Source organism: Camelus ferus, chromosome 2 (assembly GCF_009834535.1).
Source record: "Camelus ferus isolate YT-003-E chromosome 2, BCGSAC_Cfer_1.0, whole genome shotgun sequence".
NCBI classification, from domain to species: Eukaryota; Metazoa; Chordata; class Mammalia; order Artiodactyla; family Camelidae; genus Camelus; species Camelus ferus.
The window spans coordinates 48,378,789-48,404,274 of NC_045697.1; the positions used below are offsets into that span (position 1 = coordinate 48,378,789).

A 25,486-nucleotide genomic window follows, 5' to 3' on the forward strand; every position below is an offset into this window, starting at 1 on the left:
AAAAAAAAAAGGAGGGGGCATAAATGATCTGATTTACAAAAAAGAAACAGACTCACAGACATAGAAAACAAACTTATGGTTGGTTACCGGTGGAGAGAAAGGTGAGAAGGGATAAATTGGGAGTTCGAGATTTGCAGATACTAACTACTATATAAAATGGATAAACAAGTTCATACTGTATAGCACAGGGAACAATATTCAATATCTTGCAGTAGCCTATAATGAAAAAGCATATGAAAACAAATATATGTATGTATATGTATGACTGAAACACTATGCTGCACATCAGAAATTGACACAACGTTGTAAACTGACTATACTTCAATAAAAGAAAGAACGAAAGAACGAAAGGAAGGAAGGAAGGAAGGAAGAAAGAAAGTGTTGCTGACTGGGACACAATGTTTGTTTATCCTGGGGCTTGAATGAGTGCAAAACCACTTGCTAAGACTGGAAAACACAAGCTCAGGAAGGACACTGAGTGAATACACACTGTAACTCTTTCCCAGGCGTAGTCTTTAGCTTTTCAGACCTCAAAACCATTTTTTCAGTGCACTCAGTGAATACTAACTTCATAAGCACTGTCTCATTCTAACCAAGGGAATAAGAAATTGGTAAGTAAAGCATCCTGCCAACTTACTAATTTAAGTGGGAACCAGGTGATGATTGTGTCAGTCAGCTGCAAGTAACAGGGGAAAAAGTAGATTAAACCATAAGAACATTATTGTTTATTCAACAAGAAGGAGAGGAGGGTATATCTCAGTAGTAGAGTGTGTACTTAGCATGCATGAGGTCCTGGGTTCAATGCCCAGTGCCTCCATTAAAAAAACCAAACAAATAAATAAATAAACCTAATTACCTCCCCCTCCAAATAATGAAGACAGCAATCTTATCAGTGTCATCAAAGAACTATATATTTTAGCATGTTGGTTTATGGCCTCATGGTTACAAGATTGCTGCCACCTCAGACATCAATACTGCACTCTAAATCTGAAAACAAATAGCTGGTTGAGGGAGAGGGAGAAATGCTTTCTTTTCATAAGGCTTTGTCTTTTTGCTCAGTTAGCTTCCCAGAAGCCCCACCAGCCAGAACAGAGTTGCATGGTCATCCCAATTGTCAAGGAAGCTGGCAAAGTCAGCATCTAACCCTCCAGTCACTGTTCTGTAGTAAGAGTCAGCATGAAATAAGAGACTTGGAAATGGCTTTGAAGAGTGTGGCAGCTGTGGTTGTATCACACCGATCTCCCTTCAAGAAAGCTCACTATTATTATTTACGATAGCCAAGACATGGAAGCAACCTTAAAGTCCATCAATAGATGATTGAATAAAGAAGTTGTAGTGTGTGTGTGTGTGTGTGTATATATATATACACATACATGCATATATAATATACATATATACAGATATATATATGTGTATATGTACACACATACACACACAATGGAATACTACTCAGCCATAAAAAGAATGAAATAATGCCATTTGCATGGAAGGATCTAGAGATTATCATACTAAGTGAATTAAGTCAGCAAGAGAAAGACAAATATCATATGATATCACTTATATGTGGTATCTTAAAAAATGACACAAATGAACTTATTTACAAAGCAGAAACAGACTCACAGACATAGAAAACAAACTTATGGTTACCAAAGGGGAAAGGGAGAGGGGGGATAAATTAGGAGTTTCAGATTAGCAGATACAAACTATTATATATAAAATAGATAGACAGCAAGGTCCTACTGTACAGCACAGGGAACTATATTCAATATCTTATAATAACCTATAATGAAAAAGAATATGAAAAAGAAGTATAAATGTATAACTGAATCACTATGCTGTATACCAGAAACTAACACAACATTGTAAATCAACTATACTTCAATTAAAAAAAAAATCTCACTCTTCAGCTTAAGGAAGGCAGGTGGCTGACAGCCTCTAGCTGCAGTGCCTTCTGGACCTGTCACAAGTTTGAGCCAAGGCCACGTTCTTCCTGGGTAGCCCCCAGCCAGTACTGTCCAAGTTGGGAGTACCAGGGTCTAGCTGGGTATGGCCAGTACAGGGCTCCTCTAATCTTTGTTCCAGAGCCCCCTGTTGAGTTGGTAGAGGCTTGTTTAGATCAACATCACAATATGAAACTCTCTCTGCCCAGTCTTGCATCCCCCGCCCACCCAGCTCCATTTTTCACGGCCATTCCCACTCGGTAAACCTCCTATACTCCTAACTCCATCTCAGCACCTGCTTCCTAGAGGAGATGAACTGACAGCAAAGGGCAACACCAGCGTATTTGTTCCCTACAAGGAAATCTCCATGGAAATCAAATATTTGTGCTAAGAGAATACAAGATCAGAGCAAGGAGGCTACTCTGACTAATCCATTTTCACTGTGAAGACATTCCGAATGTGAGTAGTTTTCTCTCTTATTTCAGAAAGGACACTCCTGTCCCCGGCCTACACTGATGAACACTGGCAAACTTGGTCTCTGATTCTCCGACTCCCGTTTTTCTGTTTCCATTCAAACCATCCCCATTCTGTTGGCTTTTGCTTTCTTAGCCATGTTGATTCCAGCATGGAATGCTGTAGCCCTGCCCTGTTTCCTCCACTGTAGGGCCCAGAAGACATCCTGTTTTCTTTTTTGATTATTTGTTTGCTGATTTTTTTTTGCTTTAAGGAGAATTCTCCAAGTATCTACTCTCTTCCGTTATACATTGACATCACAGTTTCAATTCTCAGAGTTTTGAAGAAGCATCACTGAAACTCCCTTTTACTTCATAGGTAGCCCTGCTGTAGGCCTTTAAAACAGCATGAATTCTAGAGTACAACTTCCTCTGAGAAACCATCAAGTAGCTTCATTTGTTGATTTGTTCATTTAACCTTCATTTCTTAAACAGCTTCCAAGTAACAGGCACTCTGGTAGGTGCTGGCCAGACCACAATGAGGCCAGACCACAATGAAGAATACACAGGAATTCCTCCAAGAAGCTCCTGGAAGCTGTTTCTAAGTGAAACAAAGCTAGAAAACAAATCAGAAGATGTGAGGTTTAAGCCAAGGGAAGAGTGAATTGCTTATCAGAACTTTCTACAACCTAAATATTTTTAGTTTTCCAGCCTCCATGAGACACAACCTCAGAGACTTTCAGACCAGCACAGCCTCTGTACAACGCACTGAATATTAAATATGGAGGTGGCTTATTTTCTGGCGACCTATGCTGCTTGTCACCGTCTGGCACCAGCCTCAGGTCCCCTCTGTTCAGAGCTGCCCACCTGAGATGGCTTCTCTCTTACCAGGGCCTGGGAAATAATGGTGCTGCCCAAAGGGTGACTACTTTTGTGCTGGGCACATCTGCAGCACATCCCCAGGATGTCTGTGTGAAGGTCTCTATCCTGGTTTTGGTTTCAGATGGTATCTGTGCTGAATGTATTAGCCCCAATTATTACTGCTTATCCTTCCATTTCCCACCATGGTTGTTTATATCATCATTTATCAGTTCTATCCTTCTAAGTGAAAATTAACAGAGATCAAGATAGACTTTGACTGGATGTCATCCAGAGCTTGAAACAGACTTGACTGAATCACAGACTGGGGTGTACACTTAAAAAAAATTATAACCAGAAATCATGATCATCCTCCGGTCTAGAATTTAAGAAGCCCTTTCCCAGAAGACAAAAGCCTTGAGTTGCTTTAGCAGTTCCTTCTCCATTTTGAATGAGAATGACAAAGCTACAGGCAACCACAGGAAGTCACCAAGCCCCATTCCCTCATTTTATAAAGAACGTCAGGTCCAGAGCAACAGAGTAACTAGCTTAGATCAGACAGCTATTGACACTCTGGGACTACAACCCAGGATTCCTTACTCCCAGTCCAGGCTCTTTTCAACAGCTGTCCCTCACTGAATCTGCCTGGTCTCACTGTCTTCCATAGCAAATCCCTCTCCTTCCACATTTTAATCCCCAAGCATGCCCTTTCTTTCATCTTTCATCATTTGCAGCTTTCTTTTCTTCCCTCTTGCTTCTCCCTGCAAGGATTTTTTAAATTCTTCTTAGTCCTGTGTTGTTCCCTCTTCCTGACTCCTTTGTCTTTTCTGCCTCTGCTATCAGTAAAGAAAGCCAACATGCATATCTATCTTTGTATCTTCTACATTTAGTACTTAAAAAAAAAAAGCTGGATGTATATGGAAATTCTGAACTATCTTTAAAATTACAATTCTATGAATATACTAGAAAGTCTACTGGAAAAAAATAATACTACCAAATTCCCAAGACAGTACTAAGCACTTCTGGGGTGCAGAGTAGGTTTTGAAATGATTGCATAGGGACCCTCAAGACTTCAAGAAAAGATATCAAGTTTCTACAGGGGAGTTACAGTCTTCTATAATATAATCAGATCAAAATGTCATGCACAATATCAACTCTCTGCAGTAGCCATGGAAATGAATGACTCAGTAGAGCAAAAAAACAAACAACAGCGCTGTCCCATTAGGTTAACTGGAGAAGGCTGCGTGGGGCCAAGCCGATGCATCATATTTCACCAGCTCTGGTTGGGATGATGCTCAAAACCAAACCCACTCTTTGCTCTCCAATCACACTCTCCAAGTATGGACTTTCTGATTACAATTCGTTTCCCACATTCTCTGCTAGCAGGAAGGGCATGTTTTTGATGGCACGCATTAACATTCTAGATCCAGCAAAGGGAAACCCTCTCATGTAAATTAATTCATGGGTATCCCCACTTCCTTTCACTAAAGGCTCTTCTACTCCATGTGTTAGATTCTAGCTCTGGGTCTGCAGAGCTGAGGTCCTGACCTTGGACCTCATGAAACCCCATGAAAGCGTTGTCACCATGAGCTCTGCTTTAATGTCTAGCCAGCTTCCCTTTCTAGCAATCTGGGATCCTCTCTGGCTTCTGGAAGTTGATAAAATAGCAAGTATCTATTGAGCGTAATTGCATGGCTTTGACTATGGTTGGTTAGTTGCCCTTCAAGAGTGGACAATCTTTGTTGATTTAAACAAACCAGGAGGAGTGGGATCTAATGATTTGAGGAAACGGGAAATTAGGTCTGCTTCCCTCTGTGCTGTCTTTTTTCATGTTCTTCTAATAGCATGGAGAAAGGAAGGGGAAGCAGTCTGAGAACCTGCTGCGGTTGGCCCTGGGTGAGCAAACGAAGGAGGAGCACTTCCCGTAGGAACATTTACTTCTCGCTTGAGCAGCCCTGTCTGTTCCTGGAACTCAGAGTCCTGGGAGCTGCATGAAAGAGCTATGTCACTGAGCCTCACACAGGGCCCCAGCCCCAAGTCCCGGCGACAGCTGTTCAGCAGCTGCACCATTGTGCCCTAAAGCTGCTTAGTGTAAGATGGGAAGGGAAAAGGGACTCGCCCTCTGAAGCTCCGTGAAAAACACAACCCCCCATGACAACAGCTGGCAGGTAACGTAGATCATGAAGATATTTGTGGCATTAAAAAGGACACATGATGGATGACCTTTAACTTTGTATTTTAAGTTTTTTTCCCCATAAAATTATGCACTCAAATCCTTTCAGTTTAAGAAAAATGAATAAGAAGGGAAGAAAGGAAAAAGGAAGAACCCTGGCAATGGTTACAACATGGGCACAGAAGCAGGTAAACTGGAACTCCTGTCATCCCTCATCTCCTTCCCCGCCCAGATGCCCCGCCCGAAAATAACTAGCATGAAAGGCTTCCCCCGAGCAACCAAGATAAACGCCTGCTCCCGGAGCCGGGCCCAGTTCAGGCACAGCACCACTTCTGAGAGCTGGCAGCTTATCTAGCCTTTGATCCCCTTTCATTTGTGGGACACGTCAACCTTGCTCCTCTTTAATATACAAGATCGGACAAGAGCTCGGGCCAGGCAGCCATAGCTGCAGGCAGGGCTTTCTCAAACACTGCGCAGGGAGGCTTTTGCCTGCCCAGGCCCAGGGGGAATCTATGCAGGTGCTTGCCTGCCGCATCCTATAAAAAGAAGTCTAGCGCTCTGGTGGCTTAGCATGTGTGATGCCCAACAGCGGGCTAGCTGGGACCCAGGACCCAGTGAAAGGCAGGCAGCAGGTTACTTTCTGAGCCCAGATTTTGGTGTCTTTGCCTCCTCCCCATCCCTTTTAATGATACCTTCCTCTGAGCCCTTTAGAAATCAAATGATCCTATTCACTTTTTCTAAGCTCTCCCCGCCCCCATCCCCCAGCAAAATCCCCTGGGGCAGAAGTAAAGAAACTGTCACTGATGTGCATTATTGCTGGGAGTGTAAACCCATATACCTTTTCAGGAGAGCAGGTCAACAGGATATAAATTTTAAATATGTATTCCCTTAGAACAGACCCAGGAATTTCACTTCTAGAAAGGTATCCTAAAGAAATCACTGTGTGGGTAAGCAGAAATGTATGTACAAGGACGTTTATTGCTGTTTTGATGAAAAACACAGAACAGTTGGAAACAATGTAAATATCCAGTAGAAGAGGATCTTAAACAAATTATCACATATGCATAAAATGAAACACTCTGCAGTCATTAAAAATAAGAAAGTAGATCGATGGTAACTGACGCTGGCATATGCCCTAACATACCGTTAAAGCAGAAAAGTGAGTTCTAGAAGAGTATATAGAGTAGTACCCCACTTATGTTAAAAAAAAAGTTTGCATGTTTATGCTTGCATAAAAAGAATGGAATGATAAATATCATTCTGTTGATAGTGGCATCTCTGAGGGCCAGCATTATAGGCAATATCCACTTCCTCTCTCTATATATATATTTTTAATAGGGGTACTGGGAGTTGACCCAGGATCTCGTGCATGCTAAGCATGCACTCTACCACTGAGCTCCACCCTCCCCTCTATACTATGTACATTCTTAGAAAGGAGATGTGCTAACAGAAAAAAATGTGTGGATGTAATTTTCAAAACCTCTCAGGAAAATATATGCCATGCCCTGACACTGACAACAACTTGTATCTGTAAAGAGCTTTGTGGTTCACAAAATACTTTTACTTTCTCCATTAATTTGTCTGGTCCTCGGAGCACTGGGAGTTAGGAAAGGCAGGTCTTAGCACTGCCAATGATAAGCAAAGCTGGACATTAGTGAAAGCAGTGAAAACAGACTCCAGGAGGAGAAAGAGCTCAATACCATCCATTTTGGGCAGAGGTCATGGGACATTTTAAAGGGAAAAGAGGATGAAGGGAGGGGAAGCGAGTTACATAGAGTTGGTGAGTGTCAGTGTGGTTAGGGCAGCTATGTGGGCTACCTGGCAACTGTGGAAGTTAGGATCCTGCCCTCTCACAGAGACTGGGAGGCAGCGGCCCAATCCTTCCTAAAGATTACACGTCAAAGGAATGGCTTTCAGATCCTTTAGAAAAACTCCCCTGAGTTGCAGGAGATACATACACCTCTCAAAGGGAAAGGAAAAGGATCCACAGTTGTAAGCCCTTTTTAGTAACTGCTCTAGGGAAGGGAGGTCAAGTGTTGGCTAGAACAAACAGTAGATTCTTTTGACACCCCTGAGCTTTTCCAGAGAGGAACTCAAAAGGGGGTGGGGTTAGGATGTGAGGGCAATCTGGCCATGACACCTGTCACCCATTGATCACTGGGCTTGATTTGGCTGATGTGACTGGCGAGGCTGGTGGCCTCTTCCCCCATCACCGCTCCACCTGCATCCCTCCCGAAACAGCACACTCCCGCTCGGTGGAAGAGGATGACCTTCCCCAGGTCATCCCCAGAGGAGAAGCGTTCTTGGGTCAATGGTATAGAGTAGCTGTGCTCCCTGCTAGAATCACCTAACCAGCTCTCAAGATCCATTTGTAGGAGAACATAGGATAGTCAAGCTTCCAAGACTCCAGACACATCCAAATGAGGCTCTGCACGTGGCAGTCTGCCTTTCTTTAAAAAAAAAAAAAAAAAAAAAAAACTTGGAGGGGTTGCCCCAGGGACACGGTCTTAGGCTGCTAGAAGCCAGTTAAAGTCTGGTCAAGCCTCTCAGCGCAGGGATTTGAATGGAGTGTTCTTGACAAGAGTTTTTGCAGTTTTAGGTGTCTCTTCTCCCCAGATTAAAAACCCAGTTCTCAAAGAAGTTATGTGGTTGCCCCTTGGAGATTTGCCTTCCAGAAGAACTTGCCGTTCTGCTGCAAGAACAGCCTCCAGCTGCTGCCCCTTCAGGAGCCACCTCAGCGTTCCAGCTGAAGCGACACTCTTCTGGAAGAGTCCTCAGCCAGCGACTGAGCACTGGGGGTGCCAGGCCTGGCCATTTCCAGCCAACATGGGGCCCTTCTAATGGGCCCTTCGTCTTGTGTCCCAGGTACCAGGTTGTCTGAATCTTGTCTGATCTGCATCACAGTCTGTTTCTCCCCGCCTAACCCTTCTTTCTCCCTCTTCTCATTCACATCCCCCAACAAACCTACTGCACTTCTGACTTCATCTCAGTATCTACTTCCTAGGATCCCAAAATAACACACATGGCTTGTCTAAAACCACACAAATAGGTGCTCAACCCCCAACTCAGCCCGTAATTTGTGAATCCCATTAAGGTGAAAACTCTGTTGGAGATAGCTGCATTTTAACCAGACTCAAAATCTTTAGCTAAAGGAAAGACTTTCTAAAATTGGAAATAAGAGGATGAGCTAGAGGTAAACAGGAATGTGAAGGGCACTGGAAGAGGATGGACCATCAGAGCCTCCCTGGAATGACAGAAATCACACCAAATGGTCTTTTCTTTCCATCCAGAAGACTAGAGAACCCATGCAGAGGCAGTGCCAGGATGCTAACGCTGTGCCTGGTACATATTTCAAATACCGTATTTCTCACATTGCATGATACTTCGTATGTCTACCTCTCTACCTCTCCCTTTAGAGGGTGAGCTTCTCAATGGTAAGACCTGCACTTTTTTTTTTTAATTATTGAAATATAGTCAGTTTACAATGTTGTGTCAATTTCTAGTGTACAGCTTAATGTTTCAGTCATATATATTCCTTTTCATATTCTTTTTCATTATAGGTTACTACATGATATTGAATATAGTTCCCTGTGCTTTACAGTACAGACTTATTTTATATATCATAGTTAGTATCTGCAAACCTTGAACTCCCAATTTATCCCTTCCCACCCCCTTTCCCTCCTTCAATAGTAAGACCTGTGCTTTGATTCTATTTTGTATCCTCCATGCCTAGAACAAAACTCAATATATCATTGTAGCTCAATAATGGTTAAATAAATATTGAGTCTTATCTCAGCAGGGAAATAAGAGGGTAGGGACAAAAGTAGGAGTAATAATTATTAAAACCAATATTTACTTAAGCGCATACTAGGCCCTGTTTTACATTTTTTATTATGTATCATCATGTCATTCAATCCACACAGTAACCCCACGAGGCAGTGTTGCAAGTGGTGGTGTCCAGGGAGCAGACTCTGAGATGAAGTTTAGGGTGCAGGATGTTCATTAGGAAGAACCACTGAGATCACTGCCCATGGCAGGAGCAGAAGCAACCATGTTTGGGTGGAGGGAACTGAGCCACAATGCCCCACCAGAAGCAGCCTCAGTTAACCCTGTGGGGAGCCCTGGGACCAAAACGATCCATCTGGGTTGTCCTGTGTTGGACCAAAGTGACCAATCCTTCATCCATTCTCTCACCCCATCAGTCATTAGATGTGTTGCCAGAGATTAGATTCTTATCTCGTCACAGAAAGAATTCAGAGACATGGAGGTGAAGAAAGTAAAGTGAGGATTTATTAAGGAATAGTACGCACTCAAGGGGAGAGTGGGCAGGCTTAGGTGAGCAGCTGCCCTGAGTTTCTTTGGCAAGGTGGTTACATAGAGTGTAAAATGAATAGGTGGAATATTCATTGGGGTCGTATTTCCTGATTTTGATCCCAGCTCCACCTTCCAGAGGGGAGGAGGGATTTCTGTCTTTATTTAGTCTTGATTGGAAGTGTCATGGCGTTTGTGCACTACGGGAACTTCTAATCTGCAAGGTTAGTTTTATTGTAATGAGGGTATAATGAGCAAAAGCTTACATTCAGAAACTGGAGATTCCTGCTTTTTCCCCTCTTTTTTTGTCAGCCTCCAGGACACTTGTCACCTAAATGTGTGATTTCTTATCAGCCTGCTTCTCTTTCTCTGCCCAAGGAACCCCGTTGTTCACAAGATGTATGGTTTCCTGCCATTTAGCCCATGCCTCTTTTTCTGCCCAGTTTTTGCCATTTGGCCTGCGTTCTCCTTTCTCTGCTCATATCTAGCTCTCTGCCTGCTCTAACAGATGCAGGCCCTCCTGGGCAGGGCATGACCTTGGATGAGGCTGCTCTCTGGGTGAGTTATCCCAAAGGGGCCATCAGCTGAATGCTGTGTGCCAAAAGACTTCCCAACAGCTGGGGCATCTAGGCAGCACATTTCTGTGTCCATCACAGGTTGATTCATTATTGACCCCTCTATCTAGATGAAGAAACTGAGGCACACTTTAGTTAACAGCTAATCAGTTCAGATAGTGAGTGGTCAAACTAGGATCAAACCCTGATAGTTCAGCGGGAGACTGTGTTCCTGATAACTACATCTTACTCTCGAATAAGGTGCATGTAATTGTAGCAGTGGGCTATGGCCCTCGGCATGTCCCAGTAATGATTTGAAATCCTAAATCCTTGCCTGCATGGAAGTTCACCTTTAGGAACTATGAACTGCTGCAGTCAGGAATGGGAATGGCACCATCAGGAGTGATACACTTAGAAAAATGTTGACACATGTTTTTATCCAGCACCTTGAAGGCTATAAAGGAAGCAAAATACACAGTCTCTTCTCACAAGAAGCTTAGAGTTTAGGCAAGAGGATAGACCACAGACACGTGAAACAATTATTGGAAAAAATCCCAGAAGAGTAAATGAGTAAGTGGGAGATGATTGCTATGTTGGTTAATAGTAAAACAGGCAAAGGGCAAGCAAGCCTTTAACAAAACAGTCCTCTTTTGTTACAAAGTCCCACCCCCATGAACATGGAGTGACTATGGGCCTTGGAACCCTAGTGAGTAAAATATCAGCTATAACCTACGTGTAAAAGGAACTAGACTTTGGGCTTTGGGAAGGGCCCACCAGCCTGAGCACAAAGACGTTTCCAGCTTTTGGTGAGGCCTCATCTTCTCTGCCACGATCCTGCCTTGGGTTTCACATTACCCTCTGTGGTTCCTGGGTAATTAAAGACATTTTAACTCTGAATCTTAGCCACGTTCCTTTACATGGGTGAGAGCACTTAAAACCTGAACAACAGGAGGATGCTGTGGTTTATTTTACCGGTATTATGAGGGGGATTGTCTTTATAAGACCTTTTCTTTTTTTATTATTTCATTCATTCAACCACTGTTTAATGAGTACCATCCACATTAGGGCAGTGGTTTAGCATTGTGGTTAAAGGCCCAGGGTTTGACAGACAAACTTGGTTTGAGTTATACCCCTGCCACTTACCAGATTTGTGTTGAAGTCCGTCTCTAATCCTCAGTTTCTTCATATGAAAAATGGGACTAATAGCAGTGCTTGTCTAATAGCATTGTGGGAAGGACAAAATAATTCATGTAAGGTGCCTGGGACATACTACGAGAAGAGTGAGGTTATTTTTTACCAGTAACAGCCAGAGTAGGAAGAGTTTGGCCCAGATACTATGCTGGTTGCTGGAGATTCAACAATGAGCCAGAAAGACAGCCTCTGCCTTCCCAGATCAGAAGGTTAGGTGAGCAGACAAGCAAGGAAGGTATTAACTGCTAGGATAAGAAACATATAGAGAATTATGGAAATATGCAGCACTGACGACAAGAACAAAGTGAGGGAGTTCCACAAAGATTTCCTGGAAGAAAATACATTCCGACCTTTAAAAGTTGTATCATTTGCTGTAAATTGTTTGGTTCTGGATTAGACTGTAAGTTGCATGAGGGTAGTAGGGACACTGCATGCTATGTTTGGTTTTATTTATCAAGCACTTAGTGTAGTCCCTGACACACAGAGGCACTCAAAACTGGTGGGCGAATGAGTGAATGAAGCAACTCTTAAGGTGATAGGTAGGAGTTTTCCAGATGAGGATGACAGGAAAGGTGTTCCAAGCAGATGAAAGTGTATATGAAGTCACTAGAGGGAAAGAAAGCATGATGAGTGGGAGGAGCTGAGATGCAGTCAAGCTGGAAAGCATGTGGATGTGGATGCCCTGAGAGACAAAGCAAAGAAGACCAAATCAAGTAGGGTCTTGTAAGCTGTGCTGAGTTTGAACTTGATGCTAAGGAGCCATGGGAAACCATTAAGGAGTTTAATCAAAGAAAGGATATAATTAGTGTGTGTGTTTTTAGAGTCCACTCCTTATCCTGTCAATACACGAATAACTCAAATACATTTAAAAAAAAAAAAAAAAAGAAAAGTACAGATAAGCATAATTAGAAAAAAAAGTTGTCTGTAATCTCACCATTCAGAGATAACCACCATTTGATAAGAAATAACAAGCAACCTGTCTTGGTTATCTACTGCTGTATAATAAACCACCCAAAACCTAGTGGCCTAAAACAATGATTTATTATTTTTCAAGAGTCTATGGGTTAATTGGGATCAGCTGGGTGGTTCCTCTGCCCAGTGTGGTTTAGCTGAAGATGCTCATGCAAGCTGCATTCAGCGGGGTGCTTAGCTGAGGCTGGAACATCCAAGATGGCTCCTCCTCCTCAAGAACGTCTCTCTGCACAGGCTCTTCTCTTTCGGTAATCCAACCTGCTGCCTTGCAGCATGGTGGCTGGCTTCCAAGAGGGATGAAAGGGAAACTGCCAGTCCTCTTGAAGCTTAGGCTTGGACACGCACTGAACTTTTCCACTGCACATTAGCAGGCAAAACCAGGCACAAGGTCAGCTGAAGTTCAAGGGGGAGAGACTCCACTTCTAGATGGGAAGAGAAGCACGTGTGTACAGGGATGGGAGGACGTGTGGCTATTGGGAAACTACCACACAATCTGATTTGCTAATCACAAAGTCAGTAGTTGTTGACCATTTCTGGTACAAATAATCAGACAAACTCAGCTGAAAAGGGACAAATGCAAAGTACAGAGGTTTTGGCCATATAAGAATCTGCTAAGTGGATGGCTTAAGTAAGCCGACCCATGGCACACTTGCAGGGGAAAGTGGGAAGCAGGCAGGGAACATCAGTAAAACCTAGTGTGAAATGAAAGGAATTGAAGGAAAAACGCAGACCCTAGACAAAGAAAATGGTTAAAATTGTCATGAGAAGTGTTCTACAACCAATGCCTCTATACTTAACCTAAGTATTAACTGGTGATCAAGACACGTTGTTTGTCCAGTCTCACTTCCTGAGGGTCGGATGGGCAGGGACCACGGGATCAGGGAGAGCCACACTTCAGCATGCACATGGCACATGGCAGAAGCAGCAAAGCATGCACACCACATCCTAGGAAATGACAGAATCAAAGCCTGAAGAGCCAAATCAAGGAGCAAGTATGAGACCAAAATGTAGCCTTCTCCTCACCGCTGCTGTGAATGGGGCAGGAGGCTTGATTCTCAATTTTATTTATCACAGTTATGGGAAAGCCATGTGGTTGAATGGCCCAAGGGCAAAATCAGGCTCTTGGACTTGTCTGTGAGTTTACTAATAATGCCTAAAGAGAAAGGACAGTGCCTCTCAATTCCCACCTGTCTTCCTCATCCCCACTGCCATTGCCTTGGTTCAGTCCTTCATTATCTCTTGGATTTTTGCAGGACTCCTGACTGGTCTCCCCATTCCGTTATTCATCTCCACCTGCTCCATTCCACCTTCCACAGAGCTGCCAGTTACTTTCTTAACACACGTTTTCCAGCTCTGGGAAAAGGTAAGGAAAAAAAAAAAAAAAGAAGACCAGAGAAAGGTGCAGTGTTCTGATTAGGAAGAGATTTCTAGGTCCTGATATACTCTCTTGAGAGGTACTTAATGAACAATTTTTCAGGAGGGATATAATCAAATTTGCATATTTTAACGGATTTGCATATTTTAGAAGGATACCCAAGAGGATCGGGGTAAGCCTGGAGACTGAGAGATTATTAGGACATTGCAGTGACCCTGCTGATAAGAGTACAGGTCCGACCGAAGCCAGTGGCACAGAGTAGACATACAGTGTGAATGATAATTGGTGACCTCCAGACAGGAGACAGCAGGCAAGAGGCAATGAGGGTATCACCTAAGCTTCCACCTTGAGTAGACGGAATGCCTATTCACCAAAATAACAAACGAAGAGCAGGTTTGGGAATATTCAGAACTTTGAGAATAATCAGTGAGATGGCTAGCTGTGAATACACAGGTTGGGAGCTCAGTAAAGAGCTCTAAATATATGGAAAACCAGAAAGGGGAACAGATCAAGTCACGTGTGGACAGATTCACACAAAAAATCATCTAGTAAGAAAAGCAATAAAATCCTAGAACTGAAGAGGGTTCAAGACTTGGAAAGCCACAAATAGCTTGTGCATCTCAACAAATCAAAATCTGAAAGCAGAATATATTGTCTACCGTTTGCCAATATTACTCAGTAAGAGAGGGAGGACCGTTTGGATTCTCCACTAGGAGGGTAGGAAAACACCCTTATCTCCGGGGAGAAGAGGAGTTACATGAAAACCATATTCAGTGTATCTTATTTTCTACCTAACTAGAGAAAATAAAGGTCTCCAAAAACCAAACTAGATGGAGAAACCATGCCAAAAAAAAAAAAAAAAGTCACTACTTGCAAAACAAGCCTGAGGCTGGCAAGGTCCAGAGCTCACTGCCCGAGTGCCTGGTCAGTAAGCAACCTTCTGAGAATTTGGCTTGTCTGCAGAGACTGTGCTAACCTACCAGCCTGACTATTCTGGTCTACTTGACACCTGCTGGCTTTCACCATAAACTAACAGGCATTTGGGTTAATATGACACTCTTCTGTTTCATTTGAGTCCAGAGAGAGGTCAACTCTCAAGTGACAGATTCACTTTCAGTATCTTCAAGGCTAAGGGCCAAACTGGTGAGGAAATATTACCTAGGGGACTTCTGCAACCAAAGAGAGGGCTTATCCTGGAGACACTCCAGCCTCACTTCAAGCCTTCTCACTGAAATATATATAACAAGCACTTTTTCTTTTTCACCAAAAAAATTAAAAATTAAGAAGTAATTGCAAACAAGGAGTACAATTCATTAGTATTTTTATTTTGAGCTGTATCTATTATTATCTCAAAAAGATCCACTTCAGAAAACATCCAATGGCTGTTGACTTACCAGAGAAAAAGTAAGTCATCACTACGATTTATAATACAGAATACACAATAAGTTATATTTACATGCAATGACTAGACTATCACACATAGTAAAAAAATAACAGTATTTTTATGTACATTTTTAAAGATTTACATTTTCATATACAGTTTATAAAGTTAAAAAAAATTCTCTGTACAAAATCTCATGTGCACAGAGTTTATAAATCCCTATTCCTATGGCTGTACCACCACACAGATATGCTTAAAACTATAACACTACAAACACTTAAGTTTTTTTTTTTACACTTCATATTCAGTCTTGGCACCCATATACTAATACCATTATTTCTGAAATGTGAATTACAAAGGAAATAAACTGTAATCATGCAGACCTTTTTAATATAAGAAAATGAGATAAAATGTGCTACCAGACCAACATTTATCAATTTCATAGTTACCTAATTCTGTTCAGCCTCCTGCACTGCTCTCATACAGGTACATGCAAAACCAGCAGATCATGGACTGTTTTTAAAACATTAAAATAATACTATAGTCTGACAACACTTAGGCATTAGGAATGCAACTGTCTAACAACCTTATTAGCCTGTTGCTTATTTCCGCTTTGGCAGAAACCTCAAAGTTAAGACATTACATACTAAAAGTCACAGAAATGTCAATATTGTAATTCCTAAGTTTATAAAGTCTGCGTCAGAGAGTACATTGATCACTTAAAAAACAAAAAAATCACCAAAAAGGTGTTTGACATTTTAAGAGTATATTCTCTGTTCTGAGAGTGGGGGGAGGGGGAGATCTAAGATAAACCAGTAAAGGATTACCCATTGTCCCTGCTAAGGAAGCACCTGCACACTCCCCGTCTGTTTAAAGACACCTGAAGGCTTTATAAAAAGTTTAACTACATTATTCATCTTTAAAAATCTTCTCAAAAAGTAGTAAGTTGAAGGTATCAGCACCTTCCCTCCTCCCCCAAGTAGCTAAAGATCAATGAGAAAAATAAAGTGCCAATGTCTAAAGTACTGTTAACTGTTTAAGAGGCACTAACCCATTTGATGGCTTAGGATTAAATATGAAAATAGGCCAGATCCAATCTGAGTAATAAATAGAAGGTAGGTATTCCAGGCTATGCAATTCCTGCCTAGATGGGAGCTGGACCAGGAAACCACCGACTACCCCATTTATTGCTTTGAAACTGGTACACACACTTTAAATTCGGACCCAGAATGGTTAGATCTCTAAGACGGAAAGCCCAGAGTCTGAGCCACTTTGAGGCTGAAGAAGAAAGCGCACTCCTGCTCCCGTTGAGGGGAGCTGCCGAGGCTCTCCTCCCCACAACTCATATCTTCACAGGAGTCCTCACTAAAGGGAAAAAGAAAAAGAAGAGGACCCCGTTATCTAAAATACACTTACATGTTGTACAGGCAGAATAAAACTGCTCAACAAGTATCTCCAGTCTCAGGATTTTTACATTCAAAATTTAAGCTTTACAGAGATAATATTTAACTTACAAAGACTTCCTAAAGTGAAGTCTATTGTCATCTCCTTAGAAAATAGACTTAAGAGGTTTAAACAAATTACCATTTACCAAACTATTATTCTTGTACCAATTAATGACTATCAGCAGCTAACTGTAGAAGTCTAAGTATTTTAAATTCAATAAATGCAGACTAATGACAAAGATCTCCTACCATATGGTTTTGATGTCTTTCTTGCATCAGTTCAATAACTATATCACTGATATTCTCAAATAACAGACCAAGAAACCAACAAGCTATGAAAATGGAACTTCTACTCCCTTATCCCTATAGCATAGAACAAATTTAATAAAAATAAATAATTAATTTTACTCAACAAAATAAACTCTGAATAAGACAATGGCATTTGGCAAACCTAAACATATCTATAAAAGTCTACCAAGATGGTGGTAGTAGTTCCCTTTATTTTCCAGTCATTTAACCCGCAGCCTCTTGCCACAGTAACATAATAGGAATTCATACTGTTTAAAAGCCCAGAATGCTGTTTCAGTTGATGTTGTTTTTAACTAAACTGTATTTCAAAGACCAAAGGAGATGGCAAATAACCAGTTTTTAAAGGGGGGAGGAGTGAAGTGAGTCAGAGAAAGACAAACACTGTATCTCATACTGTATGTGGAATCAAAAACCAAAAAAACAGAACCCATAGATGCACAGAACAGACGGGTGGTTGCAGGGGGCAAGGGTGCAGGGGGAGGTGGCCAAAAGGACAAACTTCCAGTTATAAGCCCTGGGGAGGAAATGATGTACAGGATGCTGGGCTTTGTTTGTTTGTTTTTAATAAAGAAAAACAGTGGGGAAGTACACTTCCAAATTATTAAGTATTTTAATAAAACTACTTCTGGTTAATTCTGTCACCTGAAGAAATAATGCTGTTAGAGGTAGGGGCTCTGATATACAAAAATCAGTAACATTTAGTCTGGCTGAGTCTAAGTAGTCAAGGAGCCTTCTTACCTTTCACTTTCATCAAAACAACCCCCCTCCGGGATGGTCGGCAGCTCAGGAACACTGTAGTAGCTATTGTGGAGGTTCTGGGCTGTGCGCCTTGAGACTATCCAAACCAACTTCTTAAGATCTGGTTTGCAACATTCAGGAGAAGAATATTCGGCTAGGCATTTAGAAACTAACTCCCTCCAGTAAATGAACTCAGAGTCATTAACCTGAAAAAAACATTTAAATGAACAGATTATGACAGTGGTTCCTAAAACTTGCTGTACCTTTCAATCACCCTGTGAGCATTAAAAATAGTGATGCTTGGCTCCCACCCCGAGATAGTCTTACTTAATTGATATGGGGTGTGATCTGGGCATCAAGAATTTTTAAAGCTCCCCAGGTAAGTCTGATGTGCAGTCAAAATTTGGTAACCACTACTTTAGGGGAGGAGCAACATAGGTAATAAAAAATGTACGTAGGATTCAATACATAGAATGCTCTGCCTATTTTAAGAAAACACACGGACCTAAAAACACTAGGTCTGTTAATGAATCAGTTATCAAGTATATTCTCTGATAGTCTCAATGCAAAGGAATTCAACACAATTTAGGTTTCTGTAACAGTATTATTCAGATGGCTACGTATTTACATTAAGACACCAGATATCTGCAAATGGAGAAGTTAGCAACATGAGAGAAGAGGAATTTCCCCAGAAGGGCACAGTTCCTCCACCACTGGGGAGTACCCAAATTTATTTCAAGGAATCGTCACTGAAGATGTTTCCAAGTAACGTTATTATAAAGGTTTATATTCAAATTAATAAACTCATGGTTAAACAAAAGTTGGAAGTTACCTGTTAAAACCAAATGCTTCACAATGCATGTACCTGCACCACAAACAGATGATTTTATATCATTTGGCCTCCATTTCCACCTAATCCAGCTACGTATTAATTCCCGTGCGATCTGGCTTCTACCACTCCTTATTCTCCGGACATCACCTACCAGTTCTCATTATACCGGGCCTTTCATCAAAATTCAATACTCCTGACCACCTCCTACTAGAAAACTTCTTTCCAACCTGACAGTGCTTGTATATCTGTCTAGTGTACCTTCCTTTAGTTGGGTCCTTATGGGGAAACTGCCAATGCTGAAAACACAGAGATTTAACTGACCCCTAAGCAAAGGACTCTCACAAATCTCTTATGGCTTCAACTATTATTTCCTCATCAGAAATTTCTAATCTCAATCTCCAACTATGATTTGCCTTCTGAGTTTTTATTCCAGATTGCCAAATATCTGCTAGACATCTCCCTATCTGAAAGGTACACAAGGACCTAACATCATACTTTTTTGATCACAAATTAATTTCTCTCAAATCTCCCTCCATCATTAGGTCCAAATCTGGTCATTCGTAACTCCTTGCCTCATTTTCACGCTTGGCTTCCAAACCCACTGAGCTGGATATCCTTAACCCTGCCTGCGATTTCACCTAGACATTCTATCTTCAAACCTACTCTCAATGACTCTCCCAACTTCCTGCTCGTAAGCCTTTGCTGCCCAAACTTTCACTTTTGGTACAACCAGGCTCCCAGTCATCGTGCCTCTCGCGTTCTATCCTACTTTTCTGCTAGCAAAACCCTGAAGTACTCCCTATGTTCAGAGACAAAGACCATACAGCACTGCCACACAGAATTAATAAATGACAGAACTCCCTGCCTCATATTAAGTTCCATACTTCTCCAACTGGACTATTAGCTTAAGAAAAAGAACTATGCTTTCGTTTGTTTTACACCTCGTTACAACTGAAAAAAAAATTTATTGGGCTGGCCTGATGAAGGAGTTTAAAAAGAAAAACATAACTGATGTTATTTTGGTAACACTACTAATGGGACGATGACTCAGTCCTACAGATGCAATAGGGTGCCATTAGTGTTATTTACTAAGTCTACCTCTTAGTACGCATTTTAGAACAATGTGCACGGGGCAATGTAGACCGCTGTCATTATCAACTAGCAAGAATACTACACAAGGGACACCTGAATGTAAAAAGAAGCCAGGCTGTGACTAATTCCCTTCCAGCTTAATACTGTCTGGATCAAAGCTGCATTTTGAGAACATCAACACTTAAGAACCTCACAAAGTGTTACTTAATGTTTAAGGGACCACAGAAAAAAATAAAACAACACTAGGAAGAAATTTGCTTTAAAGATTAAGAACTGAAGATACTTACCTTGGAATGTTTTTTAACAAGCAAGAGAATTTCCAATAATTCAATGGATTTCAAAGATTCTACTTCCAAATTGAGAAGGCACAAAGCTAATATAGATGGCTACAAAAAAAAGTTAAGAAAAGTAAGTATTTTTTTTAATTCAAAACAGAAACTGAGTGAGATAAGCAAGGAACTGACTTACTTTTGCTTTTGAAAAGGTAAGTCGGCAGCTGCAAGCTTTCAGCTGAGCTTCCAGTTTGTCAAGACTCAGTATTTCTTTCCTATATGATGAAAAGAAAGGATGAATATTTATTTATTAAACTTCTAAAGATTTAAACAATTTTAAATACTTGTCAAAGAAAAAAAAATTTGTCACCAAAAGTCCAAGTTTAAGGTCGGGAGGGTATAAAAATGTAAATTTCATCAGCATTCTAAGTCTTTGTTACTTATGGCAATGCAAAAATACATAATTTTAATTTATAACCCCACTGACCTTTCTGAAGTATGACAAAGTACTATAGTATGGTATAAGTGCAAAAAGTGTAAGGCAGTAGTAGCTTCCATTTCATAGTGCAATTTTTCCGAAATTATTTTTTCCATCCGTTTTATGTCAGAAGCAGTACATTTACACTGACTAATCCGGATTACATCATGAGTGGATGGGACATTGCATTCTTCTTCAACTATTCTAGCAGCCAGCAGAAAACAACAGACTCCAATGCAAGACAAATGTTTAGGTTTCACCTGGAAAACAAAGAACAAAAGGCTTCTTCCAACAATTGTCCCTTTGATTTGGCAAAGCAGATACTTGAAAGAATATTGTAATGAGCCCCTACTCCTAAAACAGAATACAATCAAGCTGCTTCCCTGCTTTTACCTTTACACACAATACTTAATTGCTTTTACATTTTAAACTGTCTTAACCTACCTTTAGAAAAACAAAAGACATTTTGAGCATTTACATTATTTAATTTTAAATGCAGGTAAAAAATTTAAATGCAAGTTCAAAAGCTAGGTTTCTAATACTGCATTATATACTCTGTATTTCAAACTTATGAAATACAAAATAGTACAACCCCCCCCCCAGAATAAATCAAGCCTTTGAACACCAAGAAAATATACTTCTTTGGATATAAAAATAATACATTCTACTTATCTTTTTATCTTATCTATTTAAGAATCATCCCCTACTTCAATGCAAATTTCCCCAAAGAGATATTGCATCAGATGTGCAGAGTGGAGCATATGTAAAAGCTACCATGGACAGATGGCTGCCCTTTTCTTTTCAGTGCCCTGAAAACTGACCCAGCAGCTGACAGCAATCCTACTGGCAGAAGAATCACCACATTTTTCTAACAGTTGCTGATAACTGTGGTCCCCTGCTTTGAAAAGGCTCCTCATAGGGAAGGCAATAGGTCACCTTGAATACAGTGCTATACTTCCATTTGTCATATAAAACAAAAACACCTAGGTTTAAAAACACCTAGGTTCAACAGAAACATAATGGGAGATGAAAATGGAAAACCTTATTTTGAGAACTGCATATATAGAGAATACCTAAAAAACAGGAATCTTTTTTGCTGCAGCTTCAACAAGAAGGGATATAAAGAGGTTCAGCAAAACCTAATTTAAGATACAACAATACACTTAACTTTTGTGGTCTCTTAATCTGGACTAAAGCTCACAATTCCAATTATTAAAAATGTTCATGTATGGTGACATTGTTACATTCATTTGCCAAATATTTTTTGAAGCTTTGTATGCTAGGCATTGTGCTAGGCACTGGATATAAAAAAAAATCATTTTATATAAAAATGATCAAATACCTTCATAAGAGCCAAGAATCTGTCCAAAATATTGACAGCCAGGACAAAAGTTTCAGTGCAAGATCCAAAAAAGTTGGTTAAACTCCTTAAATCTTCTACTTTGGCATTTCTCAATCTTGGACACAAAGTGTTATCATTCTGCAATAAAAACCAAGAGCCAATGATTATGACTGTCTTAGAACTAGATGAATAATACACACAGATTCAAGTAAGGTAGTATTTTTCCTTTAATCTTCAAGAAAACGGGAGAAAAGGGGGAGAGGATAGAGTATGTGCTGAGCTCAGTGGTAGAGTGTGTCCTGAGCATGCATGAGGTCCTGGGTTCAATCCCTGGTACCTCCATTAAAAAACAATAATGATAAATAAACCTAATTATCTCCCCCTCCAAAAAACCAAAAAATTTTAAAGTAAATTTTAAAAAAGAAAATGGAAAAAATGTGTTACCATTTCAACCAAAGCACTACACTTTATCAGATACAAAATGTGTATATATCATTGCTTTTTGAAAAACATACATTGTAAAAGACATTCAGCAATTCAATATAAAGTTAACTGTTGCCACACTTCCATAGGGTTATAGCAAATATAATTCAATTCCCCTGTAATGGATATACAGAAGGTTCCTTGCTTGTTTTCTTTTTTTAAAAATAGCATTTAAGAGCTGACTATACAGAAGTATTGCATAGGCAGAGGGTATTTCCACAAATGAACTGCTCAATTCCCAGGGAATGTCCCACAGAGAAGCTGCAGGCTGGGGGTGCCACACATGAAAAACACTTCCCTAGAGTTAGTACCATTCTCATTCTTGCTAAGAAACAAAAGAATGACCCTGACTTAAGATTTATCTTAGTACTCTAGGAAGACCAATTTTGGTTTTAAGAAACTTTGCAACCTTTAGTCTTGATTAAAAAAAAAACAAACTGTTTTTAAAGTTATCTCCCCAAGCCCTATCAGCTGCTGGAGCAAGTTATCCTTCCTGGGAACTCACCTCTGGGGTGGCCTCGATCAAGCTCAGTCCTTTTTCTCGAGGTTGGAATCTCTGTTCCTGTTCTAAGTAGAGGTTCAACAATCCAAAGAGCTGGACCCCTTCACGACCGGCCAAGTACTCTGCCCCCAAATCCTTCATCTGCAGCAAATACATCACACAGTTAGAGTGTATCCCGGGGGTGGCTGGGGGAAGGGGGAGGGGACAAAGAGATGGTGCCAGTACCTCCAGCGAGGGGCACCCCAGCACACCCAGGCGCGGAGCGGGTGAGGGGACCAGTCACGTCCAGCCAAACCCCAATGCAATCCTCCCCCACCGCCAGGGAGGTGTGGCAGGGGGAGGGCCTGTGGTCACGTCCGCCGGCCAGCGCTGGGTCAGACCGGCCAGCTCCGGCCTCCCCGCCGTTTCACAAACAGGAAACTGTCCCCGAGTGGCGGTGTCCGGACGGTCTGCCCCAGCTGAAGTCGTGGGGGGGGGGGGGGGAAGGCTTCTGCCCAGTGGAATGCACTGGGGACACCGATCGCAGTGGATCCGGTGGGCTGGGGCTTTGCACAATGGGGTGGGGGGGAAGGGAGAGAAAGTCTCGCGACTGAACAAAGAACCGGAGGGAGGAGACTCCCGAGCCCCGCCCCTCCCGCGGAGCCCAGCTCCAGAAACCCCACTCGCTGGAGTCCAGCCCGCAAGCCTTCCCCAGCCGCTTCGGCAGCGCCTACTCGGTACACAACCCGAGAGGCAGACCCCGATCCCAGAAAGAGCTAAGGTGGCGCGGCCCACCGGGTCGGCGTCTGGGAACAATTCCAGCCCTCCCCGTTCCCAGAGGTCGCCCGTCCATCCACTGATGCCCGGGATTCCGCAACTATGCGGAGACCCAAGGCTGTGTCAATCCAAGAAGAACCACCCCAGCGAGGCCCCGTGGTTAAATGAAGGGGAGGAGGGGGTACACCAAAGAACTGTCTTCAGCCTCCTCGACCCCTCCATCCATCCCACCAGCATATCTCCGCCTCCAGGCGCCCACTGCCCAGGGCTGAGGGCAGGACGGGAATCGCTTCCCAGGCTGAGGGATGGGCACTCTGACTCGACCCCTGTGGTCCAGTTCGCGAACAAAGAAACTCCGCGATCCCGGGTGGGCCCACTCACCGTGCTGGAGATGCGCCTCCACCGGGCCGCGGCGCCGCGGTCGGAGCCGACTGGGCGCAGCGGGGGCGTCCGGACCTGTCTCCGAGGTCAAGGACCCGCCGCTTCAGCAGTGCCCCTGGACCAGCATCCGACCCTTCTTCCCTGCCACCGCCCCCTCGGCCTCACAGCCCCGGCTTCATCCCGCTCCCCGCGCGCCCACTCTCCGGCTGGGGCGCAGCGCTAGCCCCTCTAGCCCTGCCCCTCAACGGGCTCCACCGCCGCCGCCGCCACCACCGCGGAGACCCAGGCAAACCCCTTGTTTTTGTTTTGAGTCTCCGACGCCCCCAAGGGGGCGGGCCACGTGACTCCCCGCGGAGGGATCCGCCGCTTCCTCAACAGTCTTTGAAAAAGAGTCCCGCCCCTAAGTCTCTGTCTCCAGCCAGCTTTGTGGCGTCCCCAGCCAGCTTTGTGGCCTCCTCAGCTCGCCTTTGCTTTAGTGAGCCACTCCTCCCTCTCGGTTCCTGGGCGAAGGGTGGAATCTGGGCGTCGGCTTTATTCTGGGGTTGATCCATAAGGGGAAGAAAAGGGGAGTGATAGGAGTGAGAGGCGGAAGGAGATAGTTTCTGGTCTCATTGCACCTTTTAAAGGTCCCTGATTTGTTTTGTTTTCGCTGTTTTGAAAAGTCCGCCCAAAGTAGCTGGCTCCCCGATTGGATGTTGGTGGGGCGAGCAGACTGCTGAGGCTGATTCACTCTCGAATCCGGATTGGCTAATTGATTAGCCTTGGAGTCCTGTGATTGGTTGTCACTGTATCCGGAGCCTCTGTCTTCCATGGGGCCTTAGCAACTCTGGGGTCTGGATTGCGCATGCCTGGGTGGCCAGCTCCTGAGGAACGCATTCAGTTGTCCCTAGGGTCAGTCCCTTCCCTCTGCCACCTCCGCCCCTCCCAGAGGAATACCACGCTCGGCTCTCACCTCCAAAGAACCAGAACAGCTAGATAACGTTTGTGACAAGTCTTTCCACCACGGGAGGGTTTTCAATGTTCCTTTTGTATTTTTTTGTGCAGGTCCATTTTGCAATAATCAATCAAGTTACTGTAAAATTTTGGGGATGCTTACTGACATATTTACGAATAAAATGCTGTCATCTTTAATATTTGCTTTAAAGTTTTCCGACCAAGAGGGGAAAATGGAAAGGACAGCTGAAACAGGATTGGCAAAAAGTCGAGTTGTTGAAACTGGGTGATGGATACAGAGGGTTCGTTATACTATTCTTTCTACTTTTGTGTACCTTGAAATTTTTCTGTAATAAAAATGAATATTCAATGATGGGGCTTAAAAAAAAACTTACCTGTGCACATTGACGATGGTACATAAACATCTAATAATAGCATACCTCCTGAGGTTGTAATTGTGCTGTTGTTTTAATGAAGGTTCTGAGAGGGTTCTTGATCCTTGGTCACCCACAAATTATCATTTATTGTCTATTATATATTAGCGTTGTCATTAAGAGGTGACACCTCTCCTGGGGCGGGGCAAAAAATTCAAAGCAAAGGGTGCATTTGGCGGGAGAAAGTTTCACAAGGAGTATTTTGGGGGGTGTAAGAGGCTCCCCTCCAGTATTTTTAGTTACTGTCTTTACTTTCCTTGCAGTTCCTCGCTGGCCGTCTGC

The 25,486-nt window shown here is 42.5% G+C and overlaps 1 protein-coding gene across 2 annotated transcripts; it reads right to left on the reverse strand.

The window, feature by feature from the left end:
• Positions 1-15,130: 15,130 nt before the first annotated feature.
• CCNG2 (cyclin G2) lies at positions 15,131-23,974 on the reverse strand. 2 transcript variants are annotated; one of them, XM_032457414.1, is made up of 8 exons: positions 23,838-23,974; positions 22,704-22,841; positions 21,716-21,853; positions 20,383-20,633; positions 20,092-20,170; positions 19,911-20,009; positions 17,700-17,905; positions 15,131-16,572 (listed from the first exon to the last, which is right to left on the reverse strand). In XM_032457414.1, the coding sequence occupies exons 2-8, from the start codon at positions 22,839-22,841 to the stop codon at positions 16,449-16,451; spliced, it is 1,035 nt and encodes a 344-aa protein (XP_032313305.1). In that variant the 5' UTR covers positions 23,838-23,974; the 3' UTR covers positions 15,131-16,448. The 2 variants fall into 2 exon arrangements, with proteins under 2 accessions (XP_032313305.1, XP_014419596.1); XM_014564110.2 differs by lacking the exon at positions 23,838-23,974 and adding an exon at positions 22,926-23,262.
• Between the last annotated feature and the right edge of the window lie 1,512 nt (positions 23,975-25,486).

Excerpts from the sequence above, each read along its gene's own strand:
- CCNG2 (XM_032457414.1), bottom strand. The coding sequence starts at position 22,841 with ATGAAGGATTTGGGGGCAGAGTACTTGGCCGGTCGTGAAGGGGTCCAG. Across the intron at positions 21,854-22,703 it reads TGATCGAGGCCACCCCAGAG|AATGATAACACTTTGTGTCC; the intron begins GTGAGTTCCCAG and ends TTTTTATTGCAG. Across the intron at positions 16,573-17,699 it reads TGTTTTGATGAAAGTGAAAG|TGAGGACTCCTGTGAAGATA; the intron begins GTAAGAAGGCTC and ends TTTTCCCTTTAG.